The sequence below is a fragment of the Podarcis filfolensis genome (genome assembly GCF_964270895.1).
Source record: "Podarcis filfolensis genome assembly, chromosome: 6".
Lineage (NCBI taxonomy): Eukaryota > Metazoa > Chordata > Lepidosauria > Squamata > Lacertidae > Podarcis > Podarcis filfolensis.
This window is the reverse complement of record NC_139609.1, coordinates 97,652,685-97,677,490: the sequence shown is the minus strand read 5'-3', so window position 1 is coordinate 97,677,490 and position 24,806 is coordinate 97,652,685. Positions and strand designations below refer to the sequence as shown.

Genomic DNA, 24,806 nt, shown 5'->3' with positions numbered 1-24,806 from the left:
AGCTGCTTGCTAGAGTGCATCTTCTTTTTACTTTTTGCAATCCCCTGTGGCTTCCACCAGTAAAAGTTCATTTTGCAAGCCTTTCTTGTCCACCTCGCCCCATCCGTTTGTGCCCAATCCCAAGCATGTCTACTAGGACGTAAGCCCCATTAAGGTCAGTTGGATTTACTCCCAGGTAAAGGTGCATGCAGTCTCTGCTTTTTATTAAATTTTCTGTTTTACAATTTAAAATACTCATTTTGCATCCCTAAGATTTCAGTGACTTTCCTTCTCTTTCCGTGGTTCATATTACATATCATACATCCCTGCATATTTTACAAAAACTACAGCAATCAGTATTCCATTATTGCATCCATCAAAATAAATTTACACTGTTGAATTTATCTTAATGAAGCCAGTGTTTTCAGCTGTGCACAATTATTTCCCATATATTCAATAAACGTCTTCCAATCTTCTTTAAATGTGTGATCTTATTGTTCTCTTATTCTATATGTTAGGTCTGCAAGTTGTGCATATTCTGTCAATTTAAGTTGCCATTCTTCTTTGGTTGGGACCTCACTTGTTTTCCATTTTGGGGCTAATGAAACACCAGCCGCAGGTGTAGCATACATAAATAATCGTTTCTAACACTTGTTTTCCATTTTGGGGCTAATGAAACACCAGCCGCAGGTGTAGCATACATAAATAATCGTTTCTAACACCTGGGAATTTCAGTCTGAATTATCCCCAACAGAAAGGACTGGTTTTTGGGGGCAAGTACTTATAAACATTTTTTTCAATACATTATAGATCATTTCCCAATACTCTTTTACTCATTTATATGTCCACCCAGTGGCTAGGGCTCTCTCTCTCTCTCTCTCTCTCCCGCCCTCCCCAGCAAAATCCCAAACATGTCTACTTGGAAGTAAAGGTGCATGCTGCTGCCTCTGCTAGGCTTAGGTACTGGGCAAAGCAAGCAAATTTGCCATTTGTGTGGGGACTGGAGGCTGTTGTTTTGGGGGTCTTTAAAAGTTACATGAACTCCATTGGGCTGGTGCTGTGAATAAGTGTATTAAGCTTTTTCATTAACCCCTTTTGATGTTGCAAATAAATCTTTCTGTTAGACTTTTAAAGCACTGCAAGCCTTTGAGTATGATGGCACTGCATGTGTTTACGTGTGTCATCATCGTGTGTGTTTTGTTTGTGTGGTGTGTGTTTGTGTATGCAAAGGTAAACTTTATATCCTATATAGACTGGCACCTCCCCTCGCTTGCAGAGTTAGTGTCCCTTTAACAGATATATGGCAGGCAGAAATTCAGCAGGTCAGAACCAGCCTTTAAATTCCCACTTTTAAGAAGGGTGGCAAATCCCTCACTGACTTGAGTGGGACAGCATGTGTATAAGATTTCAGACTTGAACACCCTTGTATTTGAGATGGGTGGAGCTCACAGTTTGAACCATGTTTGCTTGTTTTAAAGTCCCACTAGAGTAGCTCAGCCAGCCAGGCTCTTTCCCCTTTATTCCATCAGCGGTGAGCATATATGTGGGGTGCAGAAATGGCACTGATGTAAATTAAAGGTCAAGGGACCCCTGACCATTAGGTCCAGTCGTGGCCGACTCTGGAGTTGCAGCGCTCATCTCGCTTTACTGGCCGAGGGAGCCGGCATACAGCTTCCGGGTCATGTAGCCAGCATGACTAAGCCACTTCTGGCGAACCAGAGCAGCGCACGGAAAGGCTGTTTACCTTCCCGCCAGAGTGGTACCTATTTATCTACTTGCACTTTGATGTGCTTTCAAACTGCTAGGTTGGCAGAAGCTGGGACTGAGCAACGGGAGCTCACCCTTTTGTGGGGATTCAAACCACCAACCTTCTAATCGGCAAGTCCTAGGCTCTGTGGTTTAACCCACGGTGCCACCCACGTCCCTTGATGTAAATTAGAAGGTCCTTATTTTCATCCGACAAATGTTGAAGGGTATGTGTACTCCATTCATTACCTCCCTGCCCCCCAGCCATGCAGCCCCTCATTTAAACAATGCCATAGCGAAGTTGAAAGATGTAGGTAACAGGTAAAGGGGGGGAGGCCCTGAGGGAGGGAGGACAGACAGACAGTGTCCCTGAGGGCAGCCATGAGGCCTATTAAGCAGAGCAGCCCTGCCTAGGGTGGCATGCCTTTGGCTGGGCCCTTCAATGACTTCTTGGGCTTTTTGTTCTGCCAATGTTAATGTTGTATTTTAATCTTGTTTTAAGTTGTATTATATTGTTTTTATACCTGGTGTTAGCCGCCCCGAGCCCGATCTTGGGCTGGGGAGGGCGGGGTATAAATAAAAATTATTATTATTATTATTATTAATTAATTAATTAATTAAAAGGCTCTCTGTCCCTTTAAAAGCTTTGCAACAGGCAGGCATGCAACAGGTAGAGTCCTTATGTGTGTGTCTCCCCGCCCCCCGCCCCCCCCATAATAACAGGATGCTGGACTAGATGGGCCTTATCCAACATCAGTCCTTTCTTAAAATACATCTGCCGGAGGCATAAGGGGTTCAATACTGGGCTGCAATACTTTCCTCGCCCTGGGCCTTGGCATCTCACCTGATGCCACCGCTCAGTTAAATTCCCTGCAGAGTTTTTCTCCAAGGTGCCCAGAGGGAGGTGCCCAGTTGCTGTGCAATGGCACCGATCCCCTGGAGAGTCAGCAACAGGAGTGAGCGGCTGTCTGGCCTCCCTTTGCCTAGAGCTCAGCATCTCGGGCAAGGGTCTTCTCTGGGGGCTTCTGGGCAGAACCGGCTTGCATAGCCAGTGGGAAGAGGAGAGCAGGCTCCCTGGACAGTCTCCTGGCCGGCAGGACTTGCAGAAGCCTTTCTAGCTTCAGAGGTGAGTGGCAGCACCCTTCTTCATTGCATCAGGCACTGCAGCACAGTGTGCCCATAAGGTGCCACCCAGACCTTGGCAGCAGCAGGAAGGGAAAAGCTGGCCGGTTTTGTTTGCTAACTTGCTCCTTCCTTTGCCGAATGCATCTGCAAATGCTGCTTTTTTGAGGAAAGTTGCTTGCTTGCTGTCCCTTGAAAAGCCGCCCATCAGCTAGTCTGGCCCAATATCTCCACCTTGGCTCTGGGCCCTTCCACCTGCTGGCTGTGGGGAGACCAAAATGGGGGGCATCTCTCAGGAACTCCCTACCAATGGTGGGATGAAGGGACTGCCCATGAAATGGGGGGGGGTCTGCCTGTGTCAGAGGGACCCCCTTGGCCAAGGGCGCCTTCTCACCTGAAGGTTTCTTGGGACCCCCAAGAGTCACCTAGTCAACAGGTGTGGAGAGAGTCCTCTTTTCAAGGAAGGGAGGACTAGAATTAAGGGGGGGGCTGAATATGGAGACATTAATAGACAGCCGTCCTTTGAAATTTACACACACACCCCTGTTCTTGCTGTGCAGTCCTCTGGCCAAGAAATTTGTACAGATATATATACACTAAGATAAAGGGAAAATAACGTACGAAAGCATATTATGGGAGGAGAAATTGCTTTGCCGAACTGTGCGTGTTAGGAAGAATTGCACGCAACCATGTGTGTATCCAGAGAAATGTACACTGAACTGTTGATGGATTTTCCTGGGGACTTGCCTGCCCCCATCAGATCCCGAATGCCGGGAAATGAGAAACAGAGAAATGGGCAGCAGGTTCTCTCCTTCCGGCTCTGAGTCCTGCGATTCTAGGCAGCCATGACTGGGGTTGGGGCTCAGGTGCGAGATGAGGGCAAATGCACACCCTTCTCCTCAGGGACAACATTTCTCAAGCCGGGCTGCCAAGGGACTCCTTTTCCCAGCAGCGCCTGATCCTGCCATCTCTCCTCCTCTCTGGACTCTCTGAAAGGATTCCTGCCTTGGGATCCCTTCTAGCTCTCCTCTGGCCAGAGAAGGAAGCCTCTGAGCTTAGTCTGAGGGGAAACAGATCCCCCCGATTCTGTTCTGTAGGGCAGGGACCCGCCTTGCAGGGCTGGTTTTGGCTGCCTCAAACTTCTCTGGCTTTTCCGGAAGGCGGCTGAGACCACAAACCTCCCCAATCTCCTTCCATCTCGTCCAGGGAACTGGCGGCTTCCCCCACCGTTTTCAGCTTTTTATCCCAGATGTGAGGAGACATGTTTAAAGAGCTGTTCCAAAACTATCATTTGCTTCAGTTCCCTCCCTCAGCCAGGCTCTGGAGGCCACAACATAACTGGGCATAAGTTTCCCCGGGTTTCCTCTTAATTTCTCCAAAATGTTTTCCTGCTCTGCTCAGTCGTGAGTCCCAATCAAACTCTCCCTCATTCTTTAAAGAGTCCATAATCGGCGGTTTCCTCATCCCTCATTTCTGAGTAAATCTCCCTCGGGAGATCCTTCATTCTGGCCTCATCCAGAACCTCTGAATTTGGTTCTCTCAAAACTGAACAAAAATGCTTCTATATCATCTCCTTTTTGAAATTTTGTTTGTTCCACTGAGGTAACCTCTCCACTTCTCTGTGGAACCAGTCGTTCTGCTCTAAGCTGTACTTTTTGCATTTTAAGATTATACATTTCTAACAGAATCTTTTTTTCTGCTTCTATTCTATTTTACATTTCAAGTTTGATCTTTATAAGTTCAAACTCCTGACCAGAATTTCCCTCAGAAGTCTCTGCTTCTGAGTTTCTCCTCTTGCCTCTGGCTGCCATTTCCTGACAGGAATTTTCCCTCACAGAAATCTAAAACACTTTCTTCTGCTTGTGGGATTTTATTTCCATCTTTTTTCTGAATAAAATTCTCTGATACTTGGAGACTTAAGGAGGTGTTTAACAGATGAAATAATTTATTTTTCAGAACAAAGTTGGTATATCAAAAGGTGTGTCAGGAGATAGAAATCTTTCAAGGAACCATTAACTTTTTTTAGATCTATTAAACCTAGTAGATGTTACAGGCTGCTAAACTAGGTTCGTTTTGGTTATTTCACTTTAGTTTCTTAAGCTTAATTGTATAGTTGTTACAGCTTAGGGGTATACACACACACACACACACACACACACACACACACACACATACTGAGTATTTAAAAACAAATTGTAAACAAATTAAGACATTAGCAGGACTATTGTAAAAACTTCAAGTTTCTAAAATAAAAAAAGAGAGTAAATTAAATGGAGCCGCTGAAAGAGGGGGAGGGAAGTCCCCTCTTTCTCACTGATAGGTGAGAATTTTGTTTTTGTTTTTTTGTTGAAATGTTTATTTTTTAAAAATGAAAATTATGTGTGTGTGTGTGTGTGTTGATTTGCAAATGTTTATAATATACATATCCATAATAAACATTTTATAATGGGTTTCATGTCATGCTGGGAATTTTTCTGCAGCTGCGATCAGAGGCGGAGATGATCCGGGCGTGGGGATTCCTCCTCTTCTGGGGTCTCCTGAGCCTGACTTGGGGACATGAAGGCCAAGGGGCCTTTCTGAGGATCAGGAAGAAGTACCTGGAGGAAGGTAACCTCACATGCAAACCTCACAATCCTTGCAGTTAACAGGGTGAGGCAAGTGCTTGGGTCTCATCTTCCCCATTTTGCACAAGATACATGCATGTCCTGAATTAGGTAGGCTGAACCTTTTTTTTGCCTACGTTCCCTTTGCTGTGATTTCTGCATTACGGGAGGGGGGGTGGACTAGATGGCTCTTCGGGGCCCTTCTATGATTCAAATAAATAAATACAAATCAGGACTAGCATGTTTTAAAAACTGGTCCTTGCTTGCCTCTCCATTATATCACTGTTTTGATATATTTTTAAATAATACTGTAATAAAAAAGAATGTAGTATGAGAAAAGCAATGAAGTACACCGTCCTATATCTCAGCATTTTTCACAGTCAATAAATGCCTGAGCTGCTTGACTTTTTATTCACTATCTCTAAAGCACAGTCACTGATGGATCAAACTACAATCATTTCAGAGCTTGGGAGATGTCTGGTCAGTTCGGACATGGGAGAAGAGTTAACTCATTTGGTAGGGGAACTCAGCCCTCAACCACCCCCTGATTCTGGAAAGCCCTTCTTTGGACACATCCCACATCTGCCACCCAGGTAGGATCTGCGCAGATTGGGAGCCCCCTTTGAAACAGGAACTCTGGAAGAGCACAGTAATGCTTATGTGCAGGTCCCATTCCATTTAATAGGGTGTGTTAAGAGAATCTATTTTATGGAGGACTCCCTTCTTCATGCAAGGGATGCGGGTGGCGCTGTGGGTTAAACCACTGAGCCTAGGGCTTGCCGATCAGAAGGTCGGCGGTTCGAATCCCTGTGACGGGGTGAGCTCCCGTTGCTCAGTCCCTTCTCCTGCCAACCTAGCAGTTCGAAAGCACGTCAAAGTGCAAGTAGATAAATAGGTACTGCTTCAGTGAGAAGGTAAACGGCGTTTCTGTGCGCTGCTCTGGTTCGCCAGAAGTGGCTTAGTCATGCTGGCGACATGACCCGGAAGCTGTACGCCGGCTCCCTTAGCCAGTAAAGCGAGATGAGCGCCGCAACCCCAGAGTTGGCCACGACTGGACCTAATGGTCAGGGGTCCCTTTGCCTTTACATTACCCTTCTTCATGGGGTACCAGAAATGTCCAGCCGACAGTTTTAGGCACCTCTCCATTTAACTCAGAGCCCCCACTAGTTGAGTCGCCTTTTATTATCTTTGCAGAATAACGGTGGAGACCCCGTATCGCCCAGCTATTGATATAACAATGCGATCAGACGATTCACTGAACCTCCATTGGATAGTGGTATTTGGCGTCTATTTAGAATAGTAAGTTCTTTTTCAGCATCTTCTTTTCAGGAAATAGCCTTGAAGACCAGCAGTGAAAACTCTGCAATTCTATAAGTCTGTGACATTTGGGAGCATCCAAGCAATCTTGCTGTTAGAGATGAACTCTGTTGACCCCCAAAGAGGTCAAATCTGTGTGAGCAGATCTGTGTCTTCTTATCGATCATTTTAAGCCAGTTTGGATGCCTTTGTGGCTGGAAAGGGTGGTGGAAATTTTCAGATAAATAAATAGATGAAGTATTATGCCATTAGGATAGAAAACTCCATCGGTAGCATGGAACCTATTGCTCCCACAGGAGGCACTGTTATACAGTGGTTCAGCTCCTTCCACCTGGGCCGTGTTCAGAAAGAGGGGAGGATGGGTGTTCAGACCCCTGGGCCCTCACTTGTGGGGAGACTCAGGGTACCATCCTCTCCCCCATGCTTTTTACATCTATATGAAGCCAGTGGGAGAGATCATCAGGGGGTTTGGGCTGGGTGTTCATCAGTATGCGGATGACACCCAGCTCTACCTCTCCTTTAAATCAGAACCAGTGAAGGTCCTGTGTGAGTGCCTGGAGGCTGTTGGAGGATGGATGGCGGCTAACAGATTAGGGTTGAATCCTGACAAGACAGAAGTACTGTCTTTGGGGGACAGGAGGCGAGCAGGTGTGGAGGATTCCCTGGTCCTGAACGGGGTAACCGTGCCCCTAAAAGACCAGGTGCACAGCCTGCGAGTCAGTTTGGACTCACAGCTGTCCATGGAGGTGCAGGTCAATTCTGTGTCTACCAGTTCCATCTGGTACGCAAGCTGAGACCCTACCTGTCTACAGACTGTCTCACAAGAGTGGTGCATGCTCTAGTTATCTTATGCTTGGACTACTGTAATGCGCTCTATGTGGGGCTACCTTTGAAGGTGACCTGGAAACTACAACTAATCCAGAATGTGGCAGCTAGACTGGTGACTGGGAGCAGCCACCAAGACCACATAATACCATTCCTGAAAGACCAACATTGGCTCCCAGTACGTTTCCGGGCACAATTCAAAGTGTTGGTCCAGCTTTGAGGGCCTTCTGGCTGTTTCCTCACTGAGAGAAGTGAGGTTACAGGGAGCCAGGTAGAGAGCCTTCTTGGTAGTGGCACCCGCCCTGTGGAAAGCCCTCCCATCAGATGTCAAGGAAATAAACAACTATCTGACTTTTAGAAGACATCTGGAGGCAATCCTGTTTAGGGAAGTTTTTGATGTTTTATCGTGTTTTTAATACTCTGTTGGGAGCTGTCCAGAGTGGCTGGGGGAACCCATCCAGATGGACATGTTATTAATAATAAATTCTTATTCTTATTCTTACTACAGTACCACCAACTTGGGTGGCTTTAAAAACAGATTAGATTAGACAAGTACATGGAGGAAAGATCTCTCAATGACTGCTAGCCAGGATGGCTGTTCTCTCCTGCCCAGTTGGAGGAAGCAATGCTTTTGAATACCTGTTGCTGGACACCCCAGGAGGCAAGAGAGCTCTTGTGTTCAGATCTTCCTTGTGGCTTTCTCATCTGGTTGGCCACTGTGAGAACAGGATTCTGGGGCCAGTGGCCTGATCCAGCAGGCTGTTCTTACGTTCTTAGGTAGGCTAAAACCAGCACTTTGTGTTTTCAGGGCGTGATACAAATGCAGTGTATCCTTTCCTTCCATCTAGTTCCTTTGATCCTTTGGGCAAAGAGGTGGAGATTCAAGTCACAAAGGACTTCTCAACTGTCATGACCATGAACAGCAGTGGATTTCAAATGAAGAGCTGCCGCTCCTGCGGTGGTTGGTCAGATATCAAAACCTGGTACAAGTAAGTATCAGACAGAACATTTTCCTAGGGCAGGTGACAGGGGAAGAAGAGAAACAGCCAAGCAATTCACTCAGGGCAAAGAATGGCAGGCTAGACCATGTAAATGAATGTTGTGTTCCGGCATTCCTGATGGTTGGCAAATCATAGAATCATAGAGTTGGAAGAGACCACAAGGGCCATCGAGTCCAACCCCCTGCCAAGCAGGAAACACCATCAGAGCACTCCTGACATATGGTTGTCAAGCCTCTGCTTAAAGACCTCCAAAGAAGGAGACTCCACCACACTCCTTGGCAGCAAATTCCACTGTCAAACAGCTCTTACTGTCAGGAAGTTCTTCCTAATGTTTAGGTGGAATCTTCTTTCTTGTAGTTTGGATCCATTGCTCCGTGTCCGCTTCTCTGGAGCAGCAGAAAACAACCTTTCTCCCTCCTCTATGTGACATCCTTTTATATATTTGAACATGGCTATCATATCACCCCTTAACCTCCTCTTCTCCAGGCTAAACATGCCCAGCTCCCTTAGCCGTTCCTCATAAGGCATCGTTTCCAGGCCTTTGACCATTTTGGTTGCCCTCCTCTGGACACGTTCCAGTTTGTCAGTGTCCTTCTTGAACTGTGGTGCCCAGAACTGGACACAGTACTCCAGGTGAGGTCTGACCAGAGCAGAATACAGTGGCACTATTACTTCCCTTGATCTAGATGCTATACTCCTATTGATGCAGCCCAGAATTGCATTGGCTTTTTTAGCTGCCGCTCATGTCAAGTTGTCAACACTGTTGGCTCATGATTTCAGATGATTTCAAGTCATCAATCTGACCAGGTTTTTGTTTTGTTTTGTTTGTTTACTGCTTAACCTACCTGATAAAAACAAATTAAAAGCAGAGTTTTCTGGTTCTTTGTTTGATCCGAAGCATTTCATTCCGCCAATGTGCTCCAATGATTGGTGTGTGTGTGTGTGTGTGAGAGAGAGAGAGAGAGAGAGAGAGAGAGAGAGAGAGAGAGAGAATGTCTGCCAGCCCTGGATCTCACTGATGTGTTTCTCCTCCTGCCCTCACCAGAATGAGAAAAGCAAGCCTTGGGTTTTGGCCATTCTGTTGGCACATACTCTCTCTCTCTCGTCCTCATTGAATTGGACTGTAAATAACAATCCATAGTCTTTTTCATAGTTCCTCTGGAACTCTTTGCCACTGGATTTTCAGCAGGTGCCTTCTGTGCCAGATTTTAAAGACTTGCTGGAAACCTTTTTATTCTGTCAAGCCTATGCAAGCAATTAAGGGTAAAACCCCCAACCAAGGGTTTATTGATATTTGCTTTTAATTTCTATTTGCTTTTAACTCGTTTTTCACTTTTTATGATTTCATAGTCCAGTTTTACATTTCTATATTGTTGATTACTGTCGTATATTTGTTATGATACGGCAGTGTGTGCGTTTGTATGCACTGGTGGTTGTTTTTTACTGTCTTCCAAGGGCTTGGAACGGCACTGTTAGAATTCCTGCTCTGTGATTGCAGTCATGGGATTGTTGTCTTTCACATGACGGTGTATGTTTTACTCCGCAGAGTGGGAAGTGACGGAGACAGGATGTTTGTGTCACTGTGTTCTTTGAAGTGGGACTATTGTCCTTTGTTCTTTCTCTTTGCTGTCTGATGCTAGAGAGAAAGGGAGCCATGTTGCAGTGCTCCGTGTGTGTTTATATATAAATAAAGTTGATTAGCCAAAATGCTGAGTTGCTGAGGTCTGTTACGCAAGCTGCGAAGACTCTGTGGATCCCTAAGTGTGCCGGTGTCTGTTGGCATCGGTCGCTGTGATGTTTGGGCAGAAGAAAGCTTTTGAAGCTCCCAAACGAAAGACCAGGAGGGAGAGAACATGCCAGTCAGGCATGTGTCTCTGCCAGGGTCCTACTCGAGAGTAGGATGACGCCCTAACAGGCACTGCTAGGATCCACCTTTTCATTTAAATTGCAGGCAGTTGTTCTAACTTCTGCAAGCTTTTCGCATCTCTTTCCCATTTTTATCACTCATCAGATCTTCCAGCACTTCGATAGAGGGTGTCACGCCGATGGTACAGATTGCTCTGGGGGAAAGACTGATCCCTGTTTTGGATGAAAAGGTTGGTCTTATCCTGCTGGAGTTGAGGTTGAAATGTACATAGGGCTCTGACTGCTGATGTTAAGTGAATTGATTTTGATGCTGTTCTTGGTGCTACCGGTGTTCATAGAATTGTAGAGCGGGGGGAATCCCAAAGGTCATCTAATCCAACCCCCTTGCAATGCATCCTTTGCTTTAAATCCTCTGAATCCACCACCTCCCAAGGGAGTCTATTCCACTGTCAAACAACTCTTCCCATCAGAAAGTTCTTCCTGATGTTTAGCCGCAATCTCAACCATTGGTTTGAGTCCTCTCCGCCAGAGCAGGAGAAAGCAGCCTTGTCTGCCATATCACCTCTCAGTCTCCTCCAGGCTAAACAGACGCAACTCCCCCAGCCGTTCCTCGGTTTCCAGGCTTGTGTTTTCCACTCTCACTTTGCTTTTCTGGCTTTATATTTCAGAGCTGTGGCCTCTTGCAGTCTGCCCTGTCCAGGCCTGGAGGTTGCCTTCTGAGCCAGAGTCTGTGTAAGCCGCTTCCTTCTTTTGCACATTCCTTTAAGAAATGCTAAGGCAAATCAGGGAGAAGCTACTTGAAGCAGATTCCTCTGATGCTGGTTTGGTTGATATTTTAAACGCAAAGAGGGGGAGTAAATGAAATATGCACATTCCCCAAATTTGAGCTAAATGACTATGGATGCCATTAGGTTTGGGAGAGAAACGGTGCCTTCAAAATACCCCCCTGCTTTTATTAGACATGATGTTTGAAGACTAGAATTGCAAAACTTCAAAATTCCGATACTGTTCCTTTGATGCTGTAACTGAAGTTCTGTGGACTTCCCCACTCATTCAGTCGAAGGCGCTGATCTTTGTGTGCATGCCGTTGCACGGGAGGAAAGAGTCTCCCCATTGAAATGAATGGGGAAGTCCATAGCAAGGATGGTTTCAATAGAATGGGCAATTGGGAAGATATCCTAAAAGACAGGAGAGGTTGGTGCAGGTAATGCATATTCCAGGAGCTCTGAGGCCACGGGCTAAAGACATTTGCTCCTTAGTTAAAGAGTACCAACACTGAATGAGTCTCCTTGCTTGAGAGGCAGTGTGGTGTAGTGGGTAGAGTGTCAGAGGAGGAACTGGGAGACCATGGTTCAGAGCCCAACTCGGCCACAAAGCTCTCACTGAGTGACCTTGAGGGCCAGGCACTGCCTCTCAGATTAACCAACCTCACAGGGTTGTGGGGATTAAATGAGGAGAGGAAGAGTCACAGGTGACACCTTGAGTTCTTTGGTGAAAAGGTGGGATACAGATGCAATAAATATATAAATTCTTGGCTTCCCTGCAGTTGATTTGTCACCTCTTGGGATCCAGTACTTTCTCGAGAGCTTCCTTCTGAGAAATGACACTCTCATCCTCGAACTGCGTGTAAGTACCAACCAGCGCCATGCGCTCCTGCTTCTCTGCAAAGAGATTCGGGGGGCCAAGGGCTTGCCTACACTCTCTGCCCTGGTAACTATTCATCAGGCTTCAAAAGTTTTTGTTCCCAATCAGGAGGAACACCATCTCAACCCAAAAAGTAGTTAGGGACTTGCAATGGCACTCCGTGGCCATGGTGGTGGCTCAACTATGACCCTATCTGGACGGGAATAATTTGGCGACAGTAATCTATGCTCTGGTAACCTCAAGGTTGGCGTGTGGCAATGCGCTGTATGTGAGTGGCCTTTGGAAAGCATTCAGAAACTTCATACATGGGGCAGCCTTTGAAAATGATTTGGGAAGCTTCAGTTCCTGCAGAATGCGGCTGCCCAACTGTTGAGCTGAACAGATCATACAGCACAGTGGCTGACCAGACACCCCAATGGGAAACCAGCAAGCAGGATTCAAGCACATAAGCCTCCTCTCCCCTCCTGTGTTTCCCTGCAACTGGGATTCAGAATTATTGCTTGCCTTCAGCTGTGCAGGCAGGGCATAGCCATCGTGGCTAATAGCCATTCACGGCCCTCTCCTCTGTGAATTTTGTCCAGTCCTCTTCTAAAGTCTTCTAGATTGGTGGCTCCCACTGCGTCCTGTAGGAGTGAGTTCCATAGTTCAACTATGTACTTCTTTTGATGCTGCTGCCAGGTCTTGGAAGAAGGAGGAAAGCTGGACGGCAGAGCAGAAGAGGCAGGCGGTGGAGCAAAAGAAAGGCTTGACAGCCTCTTAGACTCTCTTCCTAAAATGCACAAGGAAGCTATCACTGACATTGCCATGGCGATGAAGCAGCTGGACTGGAACTTTGCCCAACTCCTGCAACCTATAAAGCCCATCATTCTGGATAAGAACCACAAAATGGTGAGTGGGGCCAAACCCTGGCCCAAGTGGAAACTGTGCAGGGGGTGCTTCACCTGTACCCCAGACCTGTGCCCTCTCTCATGTCATGTTGGCAGTGCCCAGTGGCAGGCATGGAGCGCTAGTTGGCATATTAGGTCACATGTTGAGTCACATCAAGCTGCACATGTGATTTGGAGCCCCAAGGAGCTGTGACTCAAGGCCAGAGTGTGGCTCTGGCATATGGAGACTAGCTGTGTGGAGGGCAGGGACAGAGAGAAGAAGAGTGAAGAGATGCTGGTCCAATGCCATCCGTTGGGATTTTCCATTGCCGGGCTGCCGTCTCCCGAGAGAAGCCAGACTGGCTCCCTCCTTGCTGTCCTCCCATTGGCCTTTGGGAACTAACTGATTTGAAGGAAAGAACGGGTGCTGTGATGTTTTTATTGCAATTATCTGTAGGTTTTAATAGATCACACAGGCAGACACATATATAATTCTAATCAGTGTTTAATTCCTTTTTAATGATTAGTGTTTTTTCTCTGTTTTTAGTTGTTTCTATTTTATCTGTTAGCCACTTTGAGTCCTTGCCTGGGAAGAAGGCGGGATACAGTGGAACAGTTTCAGGTTAAGAACGAACCTCCAGAACGAATTAAGTTCTTAACCTGAGGTAAAGTAAAGGTAAAGGGACCCCTGACCATTAGGTCCAGTCGTGGCCGACTCTGGGGTTGCGGTGCTCATCTCGCTCTATGGGCCGAGGGAGCCGGCGTACAGCTTCTGGGTCATGTGGCCAGCATGACTAAGCCGCTTCTGGCGAACCAGAGCAGCACATGGAAATGCCGTTTACCTTCCCGCCAGAGCAGTACCTATTAATCTACTTGCACTTTGACGTGCTTTCGAACTGCTAGGTTGGCAGGAGCAGGGACCGAGCAACGGGAGCTCACCCCGTCGTGGGGATTCTAACTGCCAACCTTCTGATCAGCAAGTCCTAGGCTCTGTGGTTTAACCCACAGCGCCACCCGCGTCCCTTTAACCTGAGGTACCACTGTATAATTAAATATAATAATGAACATCATAATAATAATTACTTGTCATTTCATATACCTCCCAGGGCTTTTGCATGTTGGAAAGTGTTCAGCCTCTGCTTCCAGGGCAAGTTTCTGATGAGGTGAGTGGCTTTTTATCTGCTCGGCTTCTGAACCCTCCTTTCCCTCTTGCCTGGTCTTACTTGCATAATAGTAAGTACGTCTACTCAGAAGTCAGCATGGAATAAATTCCCCTTGGGAGTTGAAGGATAGAGGCTCACACCAAACTCCCAGTCAGACAGACAGAGTCCAAAGGGCCTGTGAGAGCATCTGCAGTAGAACACACACAGTGTGGCATAGGAGCCAAGTCCTAGGGGCTGAGGTCCCTCTCCCCCCCCCAATAAAATATTTGAGGGCCACCCCCCCAAAGTTGGGGGGGAATTCCCATTGAAATAGTGTGTGTGTGTGTGTGTGTGTGTGTGTGTGTGTGTGTCTGCTGTGCCATGTGATGGATTATGTGGGGTGGGGCTTACCTGCCCCCCCCCCTATATTTTATTCGATACCCCTGCTGTGTGGGAAATGTACATCATCTTAGCTGCTCATCCTCTCACCCAATTAGCTTCTGCCCTTTCAGGACCTCACCATCTCTTCATCCAACTACAGTCCTTGAAATGCACCTTTACTCAGCCCATTTTCATGGTACCTTTCAAAACCCTCATACCTTATCTGGAGTTGTTACATCCCATTTTATTCAAGGGGATTTCCTACTCAGAGTGAAGTGATGGACATGAGACAGGTCTTGGTAATGCAGGTGAGCTGTGCAGAAGCACGTTGGCAAGGATGCTCCAAGCAAGCTGCCGGCTAGCTCTGCCGAGGCTCCTTTTATTAGCAGAAGTCAACAATTGGAAACAGTCGTGAAATCACCCTGAACTTAATGTATTTCTATCTAAGCACATTTCCAGCAAATACACGTGTCAGCAGGTGTTTCCCTCAAATGTTCCCCCCGATACTTGATTACGTCTGTGTCCCCCGTCATGCTCCAGCCAAGCGATATGTCTAGCAAACAAATTGTGAAAGGACAAAAGGTCAGGGGGAAAACCCTGTTTTCTAGCCAAGAAGGCAAAAGGTCAGGGAAAGCAGGCTCAATGCTCCTTGACATACTGTTCCACGTCTGGTGCGAGGTTTGCCTTCGCAAAGCAGAGCGTTACCTCTATACAGAGGACACGGTTGGAACTGCTCTGTTATTTCCCAGTGGAAACACAGGTGCCCAGATATATGAGGAAGGCATTTCTGAATTCTTTCAGGCTGTGCCAACATCATCCTGGATGTTTTAGGGAGGTTGTTTCCTTTCCTTTGCATTTTAAATTATTATCTACACACTCATCATTTGTGCCCTCATTCCTGTATTTAAACCAAATCTGTGCAGGAGTTAGAAAACTATGTGATGAACTTAACCGCTCATGAACCACCTCGATTCTATAGCGACTTTGGCAGACTTTACGTGATTCATCTATTGAAGCTGGAGACGTTTAATGCTGAGGGGATCTCCGTCTGGAGACTAGATGAAGTAAGTTTCGGCCCAGCTCTCTCTGCAGAGCCTTGTGCAGGAGAACTTCCCAGGGGATGGTGTCCTTCAGCACCATCTCTCTCTGCTGAACGGCTCGTCCTTTGCTTCCTTTCATGGCAGACTTACTATGCACCAGCTGATACTTTGATTGCACACAACAAGCTGAAGGTCTCGTTGTCTCTAGAAAGGTAAGACCAGACCACTTGCCTTGCTGTCACATGCTTTGCTCACACAAGCAGGATGGGGCTAGCAGTGCCAATGCATCATTTTTGCTAAGTAGATAGTTGAATGTTGTGTTTCATATTTTCTTTCTATTCGTCATCTGCCGTAAAGTGTAAATGCAGCTAGAGACATGGCTCACAAGTAAGATACAGCACAGTCTGCAGGGCAACAGTTTGTTGTTGTTCTTTAGTCGTTTAGTCCTGTCCGACTCTTCTTGACCCCCTGGACCAGAGCACGCCAGGCACTCCTGTCTTCCACTGCCTCCCGCAGTTTGGTCAAACTCATGCTGGTAGCTTCGAGAACACTGTCCGACCATCTCGTCCTCTGTCGTCCCCTTCTCCTTGTGCCCTCCATCTTTCCCCACATCAGGGTCTTTTCCAGGGAGTCTTCTCTTCTCCTGAGGTGGCCAAAGTCTTGGAGCCTCAGCTTCAGGATCTGTCCTTCCAGGGAGCACTCAGGGCTGATTTCCTTCAGAATGGATTGGTTTGATCTTCTTGCAGTCCATGGGACTCTCCAGAGTCTCCTCCAGCACCAGAATTCAAAAGCATCAATTCTTCAGCGATCAGCCTTCTTTATGGTCCAGCTCTCACTTCCATACATCACTACTGGGAAAACCATGGCTTTAACTATACGGACTATACCGGCAACAGTTAGTGTGGATCTAATACAGTGGTACCTCAGGTTTAGCACTTAATTCGTTCTGGAGGTCCGTTCTTAACCTTAAACTGTTCTTAACCTGAAGCACCACTTTAGCTAATGGGGCCTCCTGCTGCCGCTGCGCTGCCGCTGCACAATTTCTGTTCTCATCCTGAAGCAAAGTTCTTAACCTGAGGTACTATTTCTGGGTTAGCGGAGTCTGTAACCTGAAGCGTATGTAACCCGAGGTACCACTGTACTTTGTTCCTGAACAGGGCTAGCCAGTTGACTACAGAACCATAGCATCAAGGAAATGTAGACTTGGGAGGGTGCAGAATGCTGTGGCCGGATTGCTGGTGGGGGCATCTGAGCAACAACATGTGGTGTCACGGTTAAAACATCTGCACTGGCTGCAGTGGCGGAGCTTCATGCTCCGGCACCGGGGGGGGGGGCGAAGAGCAGGTGGGGGCAGGGGTGGTGCACGTCCTGGGGCGCGTGGCGCCCAGCACAGGCGGGGGGTGGGCAGCCGTGATGACACCCCACCGGGATCGCGCTGCTGAGGTGGTGCGCTCCCCCCCCCCGCACTCCTCTTCCTCCACCACTGACTGGCTGCCCATCTACTACTGAGCCAGGTTCAAGGTCCTTATATTAACTTACAAAGCCCTGAACAACTTAGCTCCAAGTCACCTTAGGGACTACCTAAGGCCTTGGGATCTCAGCTTGATATCACTGCAAACAGCTTCTTGGGGGCTCCTGGCAGATGTTGTTCACAGGAACCTTACAGTATGCCGAGTCTAACATGTGGTTTCCTTATTTTCAGTGGATTTCTTCAAACACATCTGAGGGGTGTAAGTTCTTCCTTATGTTTCAATTTATGTGATCATACTAGAGGCTGCATCCCTGCTTGCATTGCTTGCCACCCCCACATATCCCGCCTCCACCTGCTTGCAACCCCTCTCTCTTTGCACCTTACCCCCCAAACCCCTTCCCCTTACAGCTCACCCCCAACCACCCCTGCCCTCCCTTTGCATTTTGCCATTCCTGCCCCCCCCACCAGGGGCAACAGGAGGAGTGTGTGAAAGCTTGCATACTTGGGTTGTTAATAGACCACAAGCATAACATGAGCCAGTAGTGTGGTGCAGCAGCAAAAGAAGCTAATGCAATAATTCAAGAGAGTTTGCCTTGGAGTCCTGCTCTCACAGTGGACAACCAGATCCCTGTGGGAAACCCACAAGCAGGATTCAAGCAGCAGAGCACTCTCCCCTCCAGCGGATTCCTTGAAGGATCCCCTGCATCCCCCTCATTCCGTGGAACTTCCCTGGAGTAGGAGACAGAGGCTTCTGATCTGCGGGGCACGACTCACCTGAAATAATTCTCCACAATCTTCTTGGAATGCTACTGCGCCAGTCAGTGGGGTTTGCACAGTAGCCCCATTTAAATTTCTGGGTGTGTGTTGACATTACAGGAGCCAGAATCTAGTACTAAAAGAGTATTAGAATTGATTCAGGAATTTGGTCAAGTAGCAGGATTTAAGTTGAACAAATTAAAGACTAAGGTTCTTGAGAAAAACTTAACACCGATTGAGAAAGAGAGGTTTCAGAAGGAGACGGGTTTAACACTGGTTAAGAAAGTAAAATACCTAGGGGTTAATATGACCACTAAGAACCTAAATTTATTCAAAGATAACTATGAGAAATGTTGGTCAGAAGTGAAAAAGGATCTTGAAATATGGTCAAATCTGAAGCTTTCCTTGTTTGGTCGAATTGCTGTTATAAAGATGAATGTATTGCCAAGAATGTTATTTTTATTTCAATCATTGCAAATTTTGGACAAAATGGACTGTTTCAAGAAGTGGCAGAGAGACATTACTAGATTTGTCTGGCAGGGCAAAAAGCCCAGAATAAAATTTAAAATATTAACTGATGCAAAGGATAGAGGTGGATTTGCCCTGCCAGACCTTAAACTTTACTATGAATCAGCAGCATTTTGCTGGTTGAAAGAATGGCTGCTTCTTGAGAACACAGACATTTTGGATTTAGAAGGTTTTAATAATGTTTTTGGGTGGCATGCATATTTGTGGCATGACAAGGTTAAAGCACATAAAGCATTTAAAAACCATATTGTCAGAAGAGGACTGTTCAATGTTTGGACAAGATATAAAGACTTACTTGAAAATAAAACCCCAAGGCGGTTATCACCGATGGAAGCGAAGGCTCAGAAAAAGCTCAATATGGAGGCCAAATGGCCAAAATATTGGGAGATTTTGGAACAGGAGGGTGACAAACTGAAACTGCAGAGTTTTGAGAAACTAAAAGATAAAGTGCGAGATTGGCTTCATTATTATCAAATAAGGGAGGCTTATAACTTGGATAAAAAAATTGGCTTCCAGGTGGAAAAATCAAAATTGGAAACAGAACTGTTAGATTCCAAAACTAAGACATTATCAAGAATGTATAACTTGCTGTTGAAATGGAATACTCAGGATGAAACGGTTAAATCTGTTATGATAAAATGGGCACAAGATGTTGGACATAACATAATGTTTGCTGACTGGGAACAGTTGTGGACCACAGGTATGAAATTCACGGCATGTAATGCCTTAAGAGAGAATATTATGAAAATGATATACAGGTGGTACATGACACCAGTCAAGCTTGCAAAAATATACCATTTGCCCGATAATAAGTGTTGGAAGTGTAAAGAAAATGAAGTACATTCTTTCACCTTTGGTGGACGTGCCCAAAGATTAAGGCTTTCTGGGAAATGATCTATAATGAAATGAAAAAGGTATTTAAATATACCTTCCTGAAGAAACCAGAGGCCTTTCTCCTGGGCATGGTCGGCCAATTGGTGCCAAAGAAGGACAGAACTTTCTTTAAGTATGCAACAACAGCAGCAAGAATACTTATCGCGAAGTATTGGAAGACACAAGATCTACCCACCTTGGAAGAATGGCAGATGAAAGTGATAGACTATATGGAATTGGTGGAAATGACTGGCAGAATCCGAGACCAGGGAGAAGAGTTGGTGGAAGAAGATTGGAAGAAATTTAAAGACTATTTGCAGAAACATTGTAAAATTAATGAATGTTATAATGATGTAGGATTGAAATGAGATGGCTTTAGTAACAAAGTTAAAAGAATATGTAAAAAAGGATTGATAATTAGATGAAAATATGAAGTTCAATATGTTAAGATATATAATTAAGATAAAAACAAAGAGGGTAAGGATTTGCTGAATTAACTATGCAAACTGGAATACAAAAAAGGGAGGTGTGAGGAGGTCAGGAAAATATGTAAATGAAACTTAAGATATGAAAAGATTGATTTGTTTTTAATTGTGCTCTTTTATTTATCATTTATTTTTTATGTATTTTGTATTTTTTATTTGTATTCTTGTATTGTTCTTATTTCTTGTTCTTTTTTATTTTTTATTTTGTAACTTTTGTCTGTTTATAAAATCTTAATAAATATCTTATAAAAAAAATAAAAATAAATTTCTGGGTGTGTGGAACAAGCAACCATTAGACAATCCACCTCAGGACAGTCTTTGTGCTGACTCCCCATGCAAACCACCCTGATTGCATTGCCGCAGGGTCCTCGCTTCAGGTGCTTTTGCTTCTGGGCTGTTTCTTGGACTCTGGTAATGACATTTCTTCATCCCAAAACAGGACCTATCCAACGTAGTTGGCATGCTGGAAACCCTACTGGAATTTGAGGATCCTGTTGCATTGTTGGGTAAGAATTTGTCCCGTTTTGTGAGGGGGGCGGCACTTGCTTCAGAGGAACTTTGACAGTTAGTGGGTACAGTTGTGTTAGGGACAGTCCCACATCTGTTAGGGTTGTGACGATTTTGCTCTGTTCAAAGAACAAATCTAATTGTCTAATTTCTGTGTAGCAGAAACTGAGTCCAATATCTACTTTTTTCAGCCAAGTTCATTCTATAACTGCCATGTTAAAGGGACAGTTAACCCACCACTTCAAATATGTGCTTAGAAAATTTTCATTTGAGGGAGATTAGAAAGGTTAGAGACTATATTCCATCTTCAGGAAAATATTTGATAAATTATATGCCCCAAACCAATACATTGCAATTTTGATTCAACACAGTTAACTATCATTAAAGCAAAATAATTTTGGCAGCATCTAATATCACTATTTTTTAAATATCTAGATAGAAGTCACACAGACAAATGATAAAAACCTAAATGATAGAAGGAGTTTGACTCACCTCTGAATATGCTAAAAGTATTAACGTTAAAAGTAGCACTCATTACAGTGGTACCTCTGGTTACATACTTAATTCGTTCTGGAGGTCCGTTCTTAAGCTGAAACTGTTCTTAACCTGAAGCACCACTTTAGCTAATAGGGACTCTCCAGAGTCTCCTCCAGCACCAGAATTCAAAAGCATCAATTCTTCGGCGATCAGCCTTCTTTATAGTCCAGCTCTCACTTCCATACATCACTACTGGGAAAACTATGGCTTTAACTATACGGACTATACCGGCAACAGTTAGTGTGGATCTAATACAGTGGTACCTCAGGTTTAGCACTTAATTCGTTTTGGAGGTCCGTTCTTAACCTGAAAGTGTTCTTAACCTGAAGCACCACTTTAGCTAATGGGGCCTCCTGCTGCCGCTGCGCTGCCGCTGCACAATTTCTGTTCTCATCCTGAAGCAAAGTTCTTAACCCGAGGTAATATTTCTGGGTTAGCTGAGTCTGTAACCTGAAGCATATGTAACCTGAAGCGTATGTAATCCGAGGTACCACTGTATGAACAGAACTTGTTCAAGTAATCTATAATGGCGATTTGAATTAGTCATGTCAATTCTGTGTGTGTGTGTGACATAGCATACGTCTGAGCAATAGCATATAGCTGAGCAGTTTCAAGATCAGCCAATTCTACGAGGGCAGCTTCCATGGGCATTAGTCCAAATGCAACGGGTCATTTCATTAGGGACAAACCTGAAATTGAGGGGCAGCAGACACAGTAAATGACATTAGTCAGAGGAAGGGGTTGGCAGCAGAGCAACACAAGGTCCCTGCTGCAGAGTTTCTAGATGGTCACATGCCAGTCCGGACAGGTCTGCCCAAATGCAGATTGTGCTTCTTTTCTTCAGACAATCTGGAGCAGGAGTTCCTGCTGCCGCTGGCTCCAGGCGTGGGTGATGGGGTGAGAATGAAAACCAGCTGTACAAAGGTGAGTCCTTTGGGGTTTCCCATGTTTCAGGATGTAGGTTTAGAGCTACTCAGGGCCTTCTCGGTGGCTGCTCCCAGTCTCTGGAGATGCCTCCCTGAAGAAGCCGTCCTGGCTCCCTCCTTATTCTCCTTTTGCCGGCAGGTGAAACCTTTCTTGTTCCAAAAAGCTGTTGGGAACTGACTCCTTTTAATGAAAGGGCGGGTGCAGTGCAGTTTTTATGATAATGATCTGTATGTTTTTAATAGATTTCTTATGTATAAACATAGTTTCAATTTTATCACTGTTTAATTGTTATTTAATGATGTTTTTCCTGTGTTTTTAGTGGTTCGTATTTTTATCTGTATGCTGTCTTGAGTCCTCTCAGGGGAAAAGGCGGGGTATAAAATACATATATCAAAGAAGCAGTAATACGTAGCCTTGGGGTGTAGGGGGCAAAGCTCAAAAGTGGAGCCAGTTTTCCAGAGGATAGCTTCGTGCCCCAAGGACCTTACAATCTAAAACTCAGCACAGGGGACAAGCTAAAAGCCCACACTGGCAGGTATGGAAAGGGATACCCAGAGGAGAAAAATGTCTTTATATCAGCTACTCAGAGTGAGGCGGATGAGCTACTGGGGAGAGTGAAAGGGAGTTCTGGGGTACAGAGGTAGTGCTCTATCAAAAGCAATGGTGAGCTCAGGCTGGAGACCCCCGTAAGAGAGGGCTCAGGTCCTGTTTCAGAGGCAGCCATCCTCAGAATGAGCCTTAAGTTGGGAGCTTCAGTTCCACTGTAGCTGTTGGCTCCACCTGCGCGGAGACGAGTGTCTGCATTGAAAGGAGTCTGGCTGGGAAACTTGGACGCTGCAGGGCGGGAGTCCCATCGAGATTTGGTTTTGAATATAAAAGACTATCAAAGAGACTGGCAGAGGGGTCAGGAGAGAGACTTAAGAGCCTCGGATATAAGGTCACCGGGTTGATGGTTTTATTTTGAGATTTGTTGGGACTGAAACCGGGAAGGGGGGTGGGTGGAATGAAAAATGGGAAGGGTACATGATATAAGTTGCTTTTCTGTTCAATTTTTTTTTTGGTCTTATTTCTAGGAGAACTGGAAATTTGTGGAAGGGAACCTTCTTTCGACCTTAGGGAAATGTTTTAAAGAATAAGCACTGTTATATAGGTTTGGATGAGAATTAAGCTTGGATAAAGTTAAAAAGTGGGTTATATAAAGAAAAATATGGTAAAACTAAGGTCTTGGTGATAAGGACTTGATGAATCAACAATTTGAACTGGAACATAAGGATTTGTTGAATTAAAAAGAAGCAGGTTAAAATTTATTGATAAGGATTTGTTGAATTAACAATTTGAATTGGAATACAAAAAAGGGAGGTAGGAGGAGGTCTGGGAAATAAGTTAATGGAAAATAAGTTATGGAAATTTTATGTGTTTTTAATTATTTTTATTGTTGTATTGTTGTTATTTTTCTTTTTTTTCTTTTTGATTTTTTCTTATTGTATTAATATTGAAAACTTTAATAAATATCTTATAAAAAAAATGAAAGGAGCCTGGCTGGCTTGAAGAGTTGTCGTTTGCAGAGAATTGGGAAGCCTGTGCTTCTCCCAGGACTGCCGAGCCCTCTGAGGCAGAGGGGGGCTCCATGCCACCCTTGGGTTGGAGGTGGGCTAGCAGAATGGGCTTCTCTTGCACAAGAGCTCCTGGTTTCATACGGACAACTGGACAAACTCCCTCTCCCACTCATTCCCTGAAGGACGGGCGACTGACCCAGAGTCAGGAATGGGAAATGTGGCACCCAAGTCCACATGGGGTTCAGGGATGTTGCCTGTGGCCAATGGGCAGAGATAGAACAGCCAGGGACACGTTTATGAGGGACTCTGAAGGAAACCAAGGAAGTGTTTCCCCTGTGAAGGGGCTAAAAGATATCCAGCAGTTCAGAAAAGAGACAGCCAATGTCAGGTCACGGAATCCGGCGGCATAAAAGGAGTGAAGATAGCAAGGAGGATCAACTGTGCTGAAGGCTGCAGAGAAATCCCTTAGCACTGGGTTTGGGAGACGGAGGGGCAGCAGCAGCTTGGAGGGGTCAAAAAGCAGAATTAGAAAAAGTTTAATGGTCCCAGTTCAGGAATTGGGAGGCACGTTTTGAACTCTTCCTTTTTCTTCAACCTAGGAATACCTTTTGATGTCTCTCATCCCCAAGCAATGATGCCCTCTGGAGCCCTGCATGAAAAACCAAGTGGCTGGAATTGTGTCTTACTATTTCCTCTAAATTTGGATCCATCTCCTTCTGTTGCACCAACCATGCACCGGGGGGGGGGGAGGGGATGGCAGAAAATGCTTTTCCCAGCCTTGGAATGACTGGTATTCCTATAGCCAAGTAGCATGCAAGAAATAAAATTGCTTTAAACTTCTGAGTCCTGGCAAAAGGCAATGTGCGCACCCCATGTGTGGGACTTGTGTTTGTGTGTGTTTGCAAACCCCTTTGGAGCAGATGGGAACCACACAAGGATTCCTGAACAGGCTTTGCACAGCTCCCATTCATTTCAAGGAAGCTGGCTTGAGAAAGCTTGCAAGTGGTTTGTGTCTTTCCAGTCTTGTCTTTCAAGGGCTCTGCATGGCTTCTAGCCAGGATGACTATGCTTTGCCTTCACAGCGGGAGGGAAGAGGGGTCTTGTGCTCCAATCCTGCTCCCTGGTTTCCCACAGGCAACTGTTTGGCCACTGGGGGAGCAGGATGCTGGACTAAATGGGCCATTGGCCTAATCCAGCTTTCTCTTTGACATTCTTCTGATGTCTTTCTTTTGATGGACGAACAGAGCACAGGGTTCCTTTGATGGGTTTACGTCTCTCATTCCTCCTGTATTCCAAGCATCAGCCTGTGGATCGTGTCCAGCAAAATATACTGCTTGTCTGACTATCTTGTCTCCCCCTCACTTTCTTCCTACCCAAAATGTCAGCATTGCTATTTCCCCTTCATGAAGTTTTCCAGCAGTAAAGTCCTCTTTCTGCGTTAATAAGCCTTTTGTTTCCTCTGCATACTTATTTATTTATATTCAACGGATTTACAAACCACTTCACAATGTAGAGTTATTGAAGCTGTGTACAATAAAAGAGAAAATGAAGTAGAAACAAAACAGAGGAGAAAATGTAGACTCTAAAAGCCAATTTGATCATACCTACAATTGTGCAGTTAAGATTATACAAAA

At 45.4% G+C, this 24,806-nt stretch overlaps 2 protein-coding genes across 9 annotated transcripts in view; one reads left to right on the top strand and one right to left on the bottom strand.

The window, feature by feature from the left end:
• Window positions 1-24,806, bottom strand: part of TGM2 (transglutaminase 2) — a 163,461-nt gene that overhangs the window by 121,891 nt on the left and 16,764 nt on the right. The window lies entirely within an intron of this gene.
• LOC310764555 (uncharacterized protein) lies at window positions 77-24,677 on the top strand. 8 transcript variants are annotated; one of them, XM_083618762.1, is made up of 16 exons: window positions 2,945-3,283; window positions 5,328-5,454; window positions 5,914-6,043; window positions 6,645-6,749; window positions 8,441-8,581; window positions 10,605-10,689; window positions 11,128-11,191; window positions 12,006-12,085; window positions 12,782-12,991; window positions 14,076-14,132; window positions 15,416-15,556; window positions 15,677-15,744; window positions 17,235-17,262; window positions 20,085-20,151; window positions 21,534-21,613; window positions 23,772-24,677. In XM_083618762.1, exons 1-16 carry the CDS (start codon window positions 3,185-3,187, stop codon window positions 23,805-23,807), a joined length of 1,518 nt encoding a protein of 505 aa, XP_083474888.1. In that variant the 5' UTR covers window positions 2,945-3,184; the 3' UTR covers window positions 23,808-24,677. The 8 variants fall into 8 exon arrangements, 6 of the variants coding, with proteins under 6 accessions (XP_083474887.1, XP_083474884.1, XP_083474888.1 ...); XM_083618761.1 differs by lacking the exons at window positions 2,945-3,283; window positions 23,772-24,677 and adding an exon at window positions 77-154 and having other exon boundaries at window positions 21,534-22,432; XM_083618758.1 differs by lacking the exon at window positions 23,772-24,677 and having other exon boundaries at window positions 2,944-3,283; window positions 21,534-22,432.